Genomic DNA, 14,064 nt, shown 5'->3' with positions numbered 1-14,064 from the left:
GTGACTAACACACACAAATCACCATACAGCATTCATATGCATTCTGTCTCTTTCAGTAAAAGCCTGATTTTTTTTTTCTTCTGAAAGGTTTAAAATCAGTAACATTACAAGTTAATAAATCCTCTGCCTGTTACCATGTCAGATTTCAGAAGTTCAGCATAGTCGGGTCACTAATTGGTTGTATTTCTTGACTCAGCTGGAGCTTTCCTTTGAGGGTTCAAAGCAGCCTAGGAGGTTGAGGTTTTGTGAAAAATCTCAGCCTCTTCCTGTAGTGTTTCTTAACATTTGTTTGTTTAATGTCAAGAAATGAAGTCATTGAATCATAGGACTGGAAGGGACCTTGAGAGGTCATCTGGTACAGTCCCCTGACCTCATCTCAGGACTAAGTATTATCTAGGCCATCCCTGACAGGTGTTTGTCTAACATGCTCTTAAAAATCTCCAATGATGGAGATTCCACACCTCTCTAGACAATTTATTCCAGTTACTTAACCATCCTGACAGAAAATTTTTCCTAATGTCCAATCTAAACCGCCCTTGCTGCAATTTAAGCCCATTGCTTCTTGTCCTATCCTCAAAGGTTAAGGAGAACAATTTTTCTCCATCCTTCCTGTAACAACCTTTGATGTACTTTAAAACTGTTCTCATGTCCCCTCTCAGTCTTCTCTTCTCCACACTAAACAAAACCAATTTTTTCAATCTTCCCTCATTAGTCATGTTTTCTAGACCTTTAATCATTTTTATTGCTCTTCTCTGGATGTTTTCCAATTTGTACACTTCCCCTCCTCTCCTCCCCCCGAAATGTGGCGCCTAGATCCGGACACAATACTCTAGTTGAGGCCTAATCAGCATGGAGTAGGGCGGAAGAATTACTTCTCATGTCTTGCTTTCAACACTCCCGCTAATATATCCCACACGTCCCGAGTATCAGGCATATGCTGTCCTTGGTCTTCCTCTTGCTTCTAATGTATTTGTAGAATGATGCCTAAACTCTCATCTTTGGTTAAATTATGTCTCTTTTTAATGTATGGTCTGTGCAAAGGTGATAAAACAATTTCAATCCATTTTGATTTGTCTTTTCCATGATTTCAGTTAGGAGAAATGTTGCTTTCACTGAGTTAAAAGCTCATTTTTCCCAGTCCTTGTGATAATTTATTAAGTGCTTGATGCATTTTAATCATTAGCAGCTTTATTTATTTTACAGTCTAATCATCTCAAAGTCTTCTCATTTTAGTATATTTTGAAAATTAATAGTGGAGGCAAGGTTCTTTTTTACAACATAGAACTTTATTTGCAAGTTAAAGGCTATTTCTCCAGTGGGATCTATGTTAATGATCAGCCGTATTATTTAGGAGTATAAGGAGTTGAAATATGTGGCTGTGTTCAGATAACTTCATCAGCAGATGTTCATAGTGTCACTTACTGTGGAGTCTTCTTGCTGCTTCTTTTTCCTTGGATTCTATTTCAACACTGGTTTTCTGTGTCTGGGTTTATTTTCAAAATAACTACTTGATGCAACCTAAAAAGTAATTTTTCAAACTTGTTTGCTCTATAATTAGCAAGAAATGGCCTATTTTATTCCAATTTCCAATGACAGGATTAATGTCCAAGTGAGTTTCATAAGAAAAATGTCTCAAAATAACACATTTTCACAGTGTGTAGTGAGTACATGTTTTAAAACATAACTGATTACACCCAGACTAGGTTCAGTTGTGATTTGTATCCATAAAGCCCGATTTTTTTTAAAGATTTATAAAGTAATCATTCTTTTTTATTGCTGGAGTACAACTCCATATCACTTGAGGGTTGGTTGCTTATGGTCTATAAGTGGAATTGATCTATTACTGAATTTTGTAACAATCTCTCATAGATTGATTGAACTGAAAGAAAATTTTGCAGTAAAAAAAACATAATTAAACCCAGACAAAAAAAGGAAGTTAAGCAAGAAACACAATAACTATCTTTTATCATTCTGTTTTCTGGCACATATTTGAACATATTTAGGACCCATTCCTACAGTCTTTACACAAGTAATTCAATTGATTTAAAGGAGTAACTTATCTGTGCTAATCACTAATAGTGAAAATTTCTGATTTTTTTTGTTCATAATGTAGTTTTGTAAATGTAAGAAAAAACTTAAACTTCAGCTTATACATAATACATGCTATTTTATTATGTTATAGGCAGAGCTGATAGCGGCACCTATGGTTTTATGATTCTAAGGTTACTAACATTTTCCATTGTAAGACCACTTTTCAGTTGCTTATAATTTTGCCAAACTGTAATGACTCAGGCTGAAATATTCCATCCTGGGAGTAGGCCTCAGGCTGAATTTTTGTTTTGCAAAACAGTTTTAGCAAAAACAGTTCAGACGTTTCCAAGAATGAGTTTAGAATTTTGTCCACATTAAATTCATAGGACTATTTAATGCCTCCATACGCTGAATCAGGGACTTGAAATTTAGCAGTGAAGCTGGCTTGGTATCAGGGATGTGCCCCAATTTGGACAAGTAATAAAGTCCTGAAAAATTACAGTTCCCACATGCTTGGTATAGGGCTGTCTGTAGCTGGCAGCTAAGTTATCCAGACATATGGTCTGCACTGAACAGGCTGCATTCACGCAAAGCTCTTACTGACCTGACCTGACTGCATGTAGGCCATTTGCACAAAGCAACTGAGTATGTGTTGTCCTGTAGCTGCAGGGGCTGAACAAAACTTTCCCTGCAGTTGCTGCTCCTGGCTGCCAGGAGTTGCTTTGGCACCAGGCATGAAATTTGAGGGCAGGTAATTTGTCTCTGCTGTGCTCTCAATGCTCTCCTGGGCTGGCACCCATAGAGCATGGAGAAGGAAGTAGTCTGACTGGAATGTACAGTAATAGTGGAGGGGAAACTGAGGCCCTGGCACTAGATGCGCTTTGCCAGGATTACCAATATACTATACCATCAAAATGCTCCCAGTGTAGAAAAAACTACCCTGATAAAGCTGCACATTGTACTGATATGTAAAAGCTCCCTGCATATGTGAAAGAAGCTAAAGCAGTAAAAGAGCAGCTTTGTCAGGATAGCTGTGTCTACACTAGGGGCTTATGCCAGCACAACTAAGTCAGTCAGCCACCACTTCACACCCCAGCCGACATAGCTATACCAGCGGGAGTCTATAGTGTGGACCTGGTCTGAGGCAGCAGCTGGGGAGGTAGGGAGAGGAAAAGACTGAGACAGGAGCTATGGAGTAGTGGGGGAGAGGATGGGGAGATTGGAACAAGAGCTGGGACAGGGACAGCTTGAGGGAACAAGGGCAGAAGGGATCAGGCTTATCAGGGACTCAAGGGAAAGAGTTTTTAACCACTAGAGAATACTCTCCTGCAGAACCTAGACTTGAACCCTGAAGTCCTAAGTCTCAACATTCCTCTCATGGCTAGCTGTGAAACCCACTGACACCTTTGACAGAGTAACAAGCCTTGTAGATGGGGGGGGGGGGGGTAGCGGTAGATGTGGTATATCTTGACTTTAGTAAGGCTTTTGATACTGTCTCGCATGACCTTCTCATAAACAAATTAGGGAAATACAACCTAGATGGAGCTACTATAAGGTGGGTGCAAAACTGGTTGCAAAATCATTCCCAGAGAGTTATCAGTGGTTCAAAGTCATGCTGGTAGGGCATAACGAGTGGGGTCCCACAGGGATTGATTCTGGGTCTGGTTCTGTTCAATATCTTCATCAATGATTTAGATAATGGCATAGAGAGTACACTTATAAAGCTTGCGGGAGATACCAAGCTGGGAGAGGTTGCAAATGCTTTGGAAGATAGGATTAAAATTCAAAATGATCTGGACAAACTGGAGAAATCGTCTGACATAAATACGATGAAGTTCAGTAAGGACAAATGCAAAGTACTCCACTTAGGAAGGAACAATCAGTTGCACACATACAAAATGGGAAATGACTGCCTAGGAAGGAGTACTGCGGAAAAGGATCTGGGGGTCATAGTGGATCACAAGCTAAATCGGAGTCAACAGTGTAATGCTGTTGCAAGAAAAGCAAACATCATTCTGGGAGGTATTTGCAGGAGTATTGTAAGCAAGACACGAGAAGTAATTCTTCCGCTCTACTCCGTGCTGATTAGGCCTTAACTGGAGTATTGTGTCCAGTTCTGGGCGCCACATTTCAGGAAAGATGTGGACAAATTGGAGAAAGTCCAAAGGAGAGCAACAAAAATGATTAAAAGTCTAGAAAACATAACCTATGAGGGAAGATTGAAAAAAATGGGTTTGTTTAGTCTGGAGAAGAGAAGACTGAGAGGGGACATAACAGTTTTCAAGCACATAAAAGGTTGTTACAAGGAGGAGGGAGAAAAATTGTTCTTCTTAACCTCTGAGGATAGGACAAGAAACAATGGGCTTAAATTGCAGCAAGGGCAGTTTAGGTTGGACATTAGGAAAAACTTCCTAACTGTCAGAGTGGTTAAGCACTGGAATATATTGTCTGGGGAGGTTGTGGAATCTCCATCATTGGGGATTTTTAAGAGCAGGTTGAACAAACACTGTCAGGGATGGTCTAGGCAATACTTAGTCCTGCCTTGAGTGCAGGGGACTGGATTAGATGACCTCTCGAGGTCCCTTCCAGTTCTATGATTCTATGATCATGTCTCATCACTTTTCCCACTCAGTGGCTCATCCATGTAGACATAACAACATATCACTGCAACTTGTTACTCAGGTCAAGTGGTAGAGAGCTGTGCTATAGATCTAAAGCTCACAGTCTTTCTGCTGATGAGCCATGTGGTGATCAATATGGTATCATATGACATGACACATGTCATATTGTTCTGTTGGCTTTTTTAAAAATTCAGGATATTGCATCCAAAAAATGACATTAAGAGAAGATTAGAAGTCGCAAAGTTGGAACACCCACGTTGAATGAGTCAGGGTTCTTGTGGAACAAAACAGTATGTGGTCATATGATTAAAGACTATATCATAATGTATAATATTGTTGTACAGGCGACCTTAATTCTGGCATTTCCAACTTCTGAGTGTTTGACTTTGCAACCTTAATATTCTTTTAATGTTTAGTTATTGTTTTGTTATGTATACATTGAAAGCTACTTTAAATAATCACCCAAAGAGCCAACAAAAAACTGTAGCTATATGAAGTTGGAAGCTTCATCAAAAGCTAATGAAGTTGGAACAGAATTATATGAATTACATTTGTCTATATTCTGTGGTGGTCTCTTAAGATTGAAAGTTGACTAATAAAGGTGAAGATGTATATGTTTCACTGCACTTTTCACATACGCATATTCACATAGCAACAGTTTTATTTATTACGGATTTTAGGTATGCACCAACTAGCATATGATGCTGAGCCAAATATTTAAGTGATGATTACTCAATGGTTGATTGCTTTTTTTGGTGTTTGTTTATTTTTAAACACCCTTCTCATTCAGGCCAGCCATGGACCGACTGACTGTCACTGGCTTGAATGGGAGTTTGGCAGGAGTCAGAATTAAATTCTTTACAATTCAGGATTTTCTTTAGAATGTTACTACTAGTCCTGTCTCCTTGCAGAGCAAGTTGAAGAAATGCTTCAATGAGACTGTCTCTTTACACTCTAAAGTTTTATTTTATTCTTTATGCTGTTGTTGTTGTTTGTTGTTTTTTTACATCTGGCCAAGTGTAACATCTTATGCTACTTAGGCCCCTCATGATCTTTTTGTATCTTTTCTCTGATTAATTGAAAGATTTCAGGGTAGTCTTTAAACAAAACCAAAACCACAATTTAGAGTAAAAAGTGGGTTTAGTAAGACCAGTATTTTAAAACTACATTAAAAATGCCTGGGTTGCTTTTGTGTTAAGCATTTAAAAAAAAAAAAAAAAACCAACAACCTGCTCTGGTTTCTGCTGCAAATGAGTGTGTGTTTATGGATGTGGTTTTTTTTTTCTTTTTTTTAAACTCCAACTTTTGAAAAGGCTTTGCACATCTTGAACCTACTAATTAGACAGCAAGATTAGGATACAGTGGGCATACTCCGTTTTAAAGGCTGTTTTTTATAAAATGACTTGGCATGAGTGGATGTTGCTTTTAAAATTGGGTTGCCAGTTTACAGTGAAGTATCTTATTCAGTGCCTTACAAACTTCAACAGTATCAGGACTACACATCCCAGTGTTCCCTTCAACTATAGTGTACCTCCATCGCTGGAGGCCTGCAGAAATTCTGGGGTTGCCATGGCTACACTTTCAGGGGAAGAACTGAAATTCCCTTGTTAAAAACTGAAATAAAGTAACAAAAATAAAATTAAACATGTCGAAGAAAATGATACTCTGACATTTAGTTAACATTGTGATTTGTCGTACAACCATTACTGAGTCACTTCAGACTTTATAATCTTGGGCACACATGCAGTTAAACAGTATTCAGCATTTTGCCACTAGTTGTGAGCAATGGGTAATCTTGGGACTTTAGTAAAGGTCTGTGAGGGTAATTATTCAAAAAAGGAAAAGAGAAAGCTATGATTTATGGAGGCTTTATTTTCCTTTGGTGGACAACAAAAGGTTTGTCAGGGTTTTTTAAATTTATATATTCTATATTTATATTTTTTTATTAGGGCTGTCGATTAATCACAGTTAATTCATGCGATTAACTCAAAATAATTGTGATTAAAATATTAATCACGATTAATCGCAGTTTTAATCACACTGTTAAACCATAGAATACCAATTGAAATGTATTAACTATTTTTGGACTTTTTTTTTTTTTACATTTTTCAAATATATTAATTTAATATATGATTTGATGATGTGCTGGGTCATCATCCAAGACTGCTATAATATGAAATACATGGGAGAATGTGTGTAAAACAGAGCAGGAGACATACTATTCTCCCCCAAGGAGTTCAGTCAAAATTTAATTAACACGTTATTATTTTAACGAGCGTCATGAACATGGAAGCATGTCCTCTGGAATGATAGCCGAAGCATGAAGGGGCATAAAAATGTTTAGCATATTTGGCACGTAAATACCTTGCAATGCCGGCTATAAAAGTGCCATGCGAACGCCTGTTCTCACTTTCAGGTGACGTTGTAAATAAGAAGCCGTCAGCATTATCTCCTGTAAATGTAAACAAACTTGTTTGTCTGAGCAATTGGCTGAACAAGAAGTAGGACTGAGTGGACTTATAGGCTCTAAAGTTTTACATTGTTTTATTTTTGTATGCTATTTTTCGTACATAATTCTACATTTGTAAGTTCAACTTTCATGATAGAGATTGCATTACTGTACTTATATGAGGTGAATTGAAAAATACTATTTTTTTGTTTTTTACAGCACAAATAATTGCAATCAAAAATAAATATAAAGTGACCACTGTACACTTTGTATTCTGTGTGGTAATTGAAATCAACATATGTAAAAATTTAGAAAGCATCCAAAAATATTTAAATAAATGGTATTCTATTATTGTTTCAGTGCAATTAATCACAATTTTTTTAATTGTGTGATTAATTGTGATTAATTGTTTTAATCGCTTGACAGCCCTATTATTAACTTTTTCAAATACAACAAATATAGTGAAATACCAGATGCATCATAACACACAAAGTAAATGGACACAACATATCTATCTTCAGGGTCTATGTGAATCATAAGCCTCTAAAAAGGCAGCCCAAATTGTTTTGAATTTTTCGGGCACTCCCTTTCTGTGAAATGCCAGTCATTTATTATTGGCAAGGTCAGCCATATCACTGAGCCGGGAATCAATATTTGGTGGGGATCACCTTTTCCATTTTTGCAGGATTATTTTTTTTAAAGACCAAAGTTGCACATGGGAACTACGCCTCTTTGTTACCAGGTAATTTCCAGGTATCAGGAATATATCCAAAAATTAAACTTAAGGGGGAGGACTCCAAGTTAGCATCCAATGCAAAATTGGTCCTTTGACCCACGTCATACCAGGAATTCTTGATACAGGAACACTTGTAAATCATATGAGATAATGTAGCACCAAGGGAGTTAATTTCCAACAGTGGTCAGCATTTATGAGGCCCATTACTGTTAGCCTATGTGGGGACAAGTATATTTGGGTGGGGGGAAAAAGCCTTTTGATGAATAAGCCATAGCCTCAGGTCTATAGTAGCTTTTTTAACATAAGGTACAATTATATTCCATTGGGTCAGAGATAGCTGTGTATCCAAATCTCTGTTTCAAGGAACTTTAAAGTTATCAATCTTTGGCAGAGTTTTTTGGCCTAGCAAATCATAAAAGGATACCAACTGGTTGAGTAAACGCCAGAAACTTCCTCCAAAATAATAATTTTTTGGAGGTTCTGGAGCTCCCAATACACTCAGTCCAAATATATTAGTAAGTAAATGCTTTAACTGGAGATACGTTCATGCTTCGGAGAAGGGCAAGACAAATTGTTGCTGAAGATCTACAGATGGCTTAAATTTGTGATTGTCAGTTAGCTGTGACATAGTCATCATTCCTCTTTCCACTAAGCCCTCCACATCATGGTTTTGCCACCGAGTTTAAGGACGGGATTGCTCTATAGGACTGCCTCTACCTGGAAGAATCAATGGAATCAGAACTTTCTAGCCAAGTTTAACCAAGCTTGTCTCACAGCTGTTATTGTGGGCACTCTGGAGCCATCAAATCTATAATAATTTGATCCTACAGTGCCTGAAAGGGAGACAGATTATTCCAATTCTTGTTCAATCTGAACCCAAGCAGGGGTCTGTGTGGTCATATCTATCAGGCACAAAGATACCTATTTAACAGAAAGGAGATACGATAATGTCCCAATTTTAGGGTCTTTAAACAACAAATTGGAGGCCTCCTAAAATGGACCAAGCCCATCTGCCATCTTCAGGATTGAAGTTACTCCTCAGATTTTACTGTATAGCTAAGATTGATAACCTCTCAGTTTCCTGTGATTTCTAATATCTGATCAAGTAAAGCCTTAAAATAAACTGTAGTGTTGTCTTAGCCTGCTCTGAGCGGTTAGATGGCATGATAGTTGAAAACTGGCAGCTAGTCTACATTTGTGCTGTCGTTGCTTGCACTAATGGGAAGTTTTAAGAAAATGGCTAACGTAGACATGTGAGGGCTAGACTCGCAAAGAAACACAAGAATGGGCGTGAATCTATGTATGAATCCATTTGAAGAAATGGGGTCTTTGATCTTAAGTTCTTCAGGGCAAATATGTGCATTTTATTGTCTACATGCGACATACATTTATGGCAATACATACATAAAATAATGTTGATGATGCTTGTGCTATGTTGACTGCTGCATCAAAAGAAATATGGGATAAAAATAAATGCCAAATAATAAGGGGGATTGTGAGGGGAGATAGATAACAATAGATGGTATCTCTAGAGGAATCACTTTAAGTCTTCTGAGGAAGAAGAATGCGGGTCACATTCTCTGTAGGCATAACTCCATTGAAGTCAAGAGAGTTATGCCAACAAAAAATTTGGTTCAATAATTCTAACCTTTAATAATAGTGAATAAAAGCAGCCCTTTTATAATAGAATTTGAATCAATAGCGATTAATATTTCTTGGACCTGCTTTTTCACCTAATAAGTAAAGACAAATACTAGTTAGAAAAATGGGACTCAGATTCTAGATGGTAGCAGATGATCTGTTCCATGTATAGTTGCATTGAACTGTCTGTGCAATTTTCTTCTGCTTTTCCTCCTTTTTGATTTTGTTCCAGGATTCTTACAGTAGCTGCTGTTCTGACAGAGAATCTTCATCTGTGTTCTTCAGGATTTTTCCACTTTATCCTATTTTTGATCGCAGAGGTATTCTGCCATCTCATAATATAGATGACAATGTGACCAATGATTTAGCAAGATAGTGCATGGATTCTGTTGCACCATTTTGTTCCTGATAAAATCTTTTTATTTTTAAAACAGTAAATTGACTTGGCCCACCCTACCTTATGGAACTTTTCTTTCTCTTCTCCTATCATTGCTCCCTCTAAATGTCTTGCACTGGTCACTTCACACAGTTTTGCTACTGTTTGTGCCAGAAGCTTTTTCCCCTAGAGCTCTTGCCATATAAACAGTCTGTTTTCCTGTCTCAACAGGTCTTTGAAAAGAATTAAAGATCATCTGAAAACATACCTTCTTTCCCTTGTTTATACCTTTTTATTTCCTCTTTCCCTTTGCTACTTTTTATTATTAGCTTGTTTAGCCTTTTATTGGCACCCTATAAGGAATATTAGGGTAAAGGTTGTATGACAGATGCCATATGAAATTTATTATTGATGAGATTTTATAGAGACAACAGATACAGCACATGGATTTGTTTTCATCTGAGAATTATGCATGCTAACCTGGATTTAAAGTACTTTAATGTTTCTTCATTTGCAATGACAGTGCTCTGAGATTTATCATCATAGAGAGTGGGTAAATGATGTAATTCCCTTGATGTATCCTGTTGCATAAGCCTTTGTTGTTTAGGAATCCTTAGGCTTATTTTAGATACCTTTATATTGAGTTTAATGTTGCTATTGTAACGTGTTCTCAGGAGACTTGCTCTGTTATGATTTCATTTCCTTTTGAATACAGAATATCTAGCATCATGAACATTGCATTGCTTGACATTATAATGTTGTGCCTGTATACATGCATTGAAAACACTATGCAAATGTAACTGACTGAGAACCTGAATATAATGAATGTGAGATAGTCTCTCCCTGAAATTCTATGAATAACTGTAGTGACAATTAGATTACTTAAGAATTCCTTTCAAAGTATGAAAACGTGCTCCAGAGAGGCCACGTTTAAAGTACATGGGGTAGACAGATATAAATTTTGTGCCAAAGGTACATTTGATCAATTCAACTACTTTCTTAGAACTTGAAATTTAACTTTTTTTAACTACAGCATGTCATAGTAAACATTCAGACTTCTTTTGTGCAGCCTTGCATTCTAGTGACTTCCTACAGAACATCACATCTTGAAGTACTTTCAAAGTGGTCTGAACCTGATCTCCAGATTTATATGCCTAAAATTGTACATTTTCATTTTGTACCCCTTTTGCTACCAAAATTTTGTTTTTCTCCATTTTGTGCTTATTATTTTGTATGTGCAAAGAATTCTCATGTGGGTGTGCAGGAAATATTTGTATGTGCAAACTGGGCAGCTAGAAACATAATTATTCAGAAATGCATGTGGAAATATCCTTTACACAAAAATGTTGGTGTTCCCTCCATGTGTAAGAGGTAGGCATGCAATTTTAGACTCACTTATTTTGAGGCCATTCCACTATTTTGGCCCACTCTCTGCCTCTTCTTGGGTAGACTTGAGCTACTCTACTTTGAGTATCTGGAAGTTTCATTGCTAAATCTCTCATAAGTCTTTCATGTCTTGAGAGAATATACTGGTTCAATAGAGTATATTCACTCTTCTTTTTCCTCTCTGCAGGTGGAAGAAATTGTTGATATAGGATCATTTGCCCCGGAAGATATTCACATTCCAAAGATCTATGTCCATCGTCTCATAAAGGGAGAGAAATATGAAAAGAGAATTGAAGTAAGTATTTCAGCTTCTTAGCCACTATGTGTGTTGACCCAGAATAAATTTTATAAATTACAGGATTTTTGCTCGACCATTAAACTGTAGCCATGATAAAATATTATGAGATGGATTCTCTACTGTGTCAAGTTCCAGCTAGTGCAGGAGATGGGGGCGGGGGAGGGAATGGTTATGGATCCCCAATTGTCAAGCTTCAGTAACTGGTTCCAATCACTGCATAAGTTAGAGGAGCCCCTGGGCGTGTCTAATTAAAGGCAGCTGGTTATGGTCCCTAAGGAACCTTATACCAGCTTAAAATTTGAGGCATGGCATTCCACCCTACCCCTTCTATATCATGCTCCCGCCTCATCCCAACATGCCACCTTGACTGGCAGCATGGGCAGTGGTTGGTGTAGGAGCCGGCTCTGCCAGCTTTACTGCAGGTGAGAGTTATCTCCCACTGGGAGGTTTGGCAGCTAGAGCCAGTTCCAGCCCCTTAGTGCTATGCAGGTGGTACGGACTGGGCCCAGGAGAGAAAACGTGGCCCTATATTCATATTTATGTGGCAGAGTGTCCTGGAGGTGTTTTTGGTTTTAACAGAAACTGTTACTTAATTGCATTCCTCTACAGAACTGGAAGACCTTTAATTGTCAGTATCTATTTACAAAATTACACCTTTTAATATTAATGAACATGTTGGTAGTGTTTTAGCTGACCACAAAGAAAGCAGCTATTTCATTGCTACACTTAGAACCAATCTGGAGGAAATCGTCCCTGCTTTGGTTCTGTGGTGTCCCCTCCCAGGAGCAATGTCTCTGGGTTCAACTTTGTGGCGTGACAGCTTTCTGGAAGTACACTTAAAAATGTCATGGGCCAGCAATCTTGCAGTATGTTCTGACACACCTGTAATATTTCTTTGCAGTCAGAAATAACATTTTTGGCTATATTTGTTGGTTATTATGGTGGGAGTGGGAAATATGAAGGGGAAAAAAGGTTATGCTGACTTCTGCCCAATTTTGTTATTAAACAGTTGTCCTCCCGAGACTGTTCTGCTATAAATCAAATTTCTGTGACCACCATAAAATCACAAAGGCCTGGAAAGCCATAAGGCCCTTTTACTTGAGTAAACTCTCCCTGGGGTAAACCTCTTTGTGCACCGCAAGCAGGATGATAAATCACAGCTTGCTTCGCCACCAGTTTATTCTGCTCAAACTTGGTATGTCACTAGGTATCTGACTGGAGCCAGATGTGTCAAAGCTCTTAGTCTATGGGCACTTTGTATTAGACAGCAGTTAATACCCGTTCCCTCCTTTTAAGACATGGTCTATTACATCCGCTCACAAGCGTTTATCTTTCTCAAAATGTATTGATTTTGCTTTGATTAAAATGCTGTTGTCATTTCAGTTTGGCTTCAGGGGCTTGCCCCTTTTTTCCAGGGTAGCACCTACATACAAATGCTGCTTGGATTTCTTCTCTGATTTGCCCACTACAGTGGGGGTCCTCCTAGGACCAGGAGATTAAGCCAGAACAACAAGGCCTCATGTCATACCACTTACCCCATTTTTTATCACCCTTTAAAAAGTTTTTATATAATATACAATAGAGTTGCAGCAGGGATAAATTTGGTCCATTGAGTTTTATAATCCTAGCAGTGATGCATCTCATCAAATAGAAATATAGCAATGAAATTGCAAAGTTATTAATTTACTGTCTTACCCAGAGCCTATAAAATAAAATTTGAGGCATGGCACTCCACCCTACCCCTTCTATGTCATGATCCCTCCTCGTCCCAACATGCCACCTTGACTGGCAACGTGGACAGTAGTTCGTGTAGGAGCCAGCTCTGCCAGCCTTACTTACTACATTTTGACCATAAATTGGATTAGGCATATTACTCCAGTGGAGTGTCTGGAAAGGATTCCCATATAAACCAGATTTAGAGTGCTGGGAAAAGGAAGGTATGTTATTGTTCTAATCATGTTACAGAAATGACAGTCATACTGCTATACCTTTTGTGGTGGTGGTGGTGGGGTGCAGAGCGGGAGGAAGGAGAGGAATAAATAGAAGCTAGCTTGTCATACATTTACTGTCTTTAGATGTTTGCTCCTGCCTAATTGGATTCTGACCTGATCTCTCTAGCGGGAATGCCCTTGGTGTGCCATGCATTCCTTTTTCCATGGAAGAATCCTCCAACACAAGGCAGGAGCCAGTCTGTGAACACTTTCATTTCCTGCAGGAAGTTAAATAACAAGTTTGGGATTCAAAGACAGCAATAAATGCTCCACCATTGTAGGGGAAGCAGCCATGGGTTAAAGAAAAAAAGCTTCTTTAAAATGAAATGAAATTACATTCAAAATAAATGTTTTAATTTAAACATGGATTTTATTTAACAACTGTGTTCCCACTAAAGGCCTCTGGTCCATCAGGGAAAATCCCTTCTGCCCACATAAACCTACTGTCTTGAAATATGGAAAAAGATAAAGGACAAAATTGCAGAAAGTATATTTTTGACAGACACTTTCTCAAAAGAATAGTGCTGTTCTTGAC

At 38.0% G+C, this 14,064-nt stretch overlaps 1 protein-coding gene across 1 annotated transcript in view; it reads left to right on the top strand.

Annotated features, from left to right (window-relative positions):
• The window catches only part of OXCT1 (3-oxoacid CoA-transferase 1), a 129,574-nt gene that overhangs the window by 68,080 nt on the left and 47,430 nt on the right, over nt 1–14,064 (top strand). Inside the window, exon 8 of the mRNA XM_065406515.1 lies at nt 11,428–11,535. Within this exon, the coding sequence (XP_065262587.1) occupies nt 11,428–11,535 (108 nt within the window). The remainder of the gene's footprint in view (nt 1–11,427; nt 11,536–14,064) is intronic.

Source organism: Emys orbicularis, chromosome 6 (genome assembly GCF_028017835.1).
Source record: "Emys orbicularis isolate rEmyOrb1 chromosome 6, rEmyOrb1.hap1, whole genome shotgun sequence".
Lineage (NCBI taxonomy): Eukaryota > Metazoa > Chordata > Testudines > Emydidae > Emys > Emys orbicularis.
Note: the sequence above shows the minus strand (reverse complement) of the source record. Positions and strands in the feature narration are given on the sequence as shown.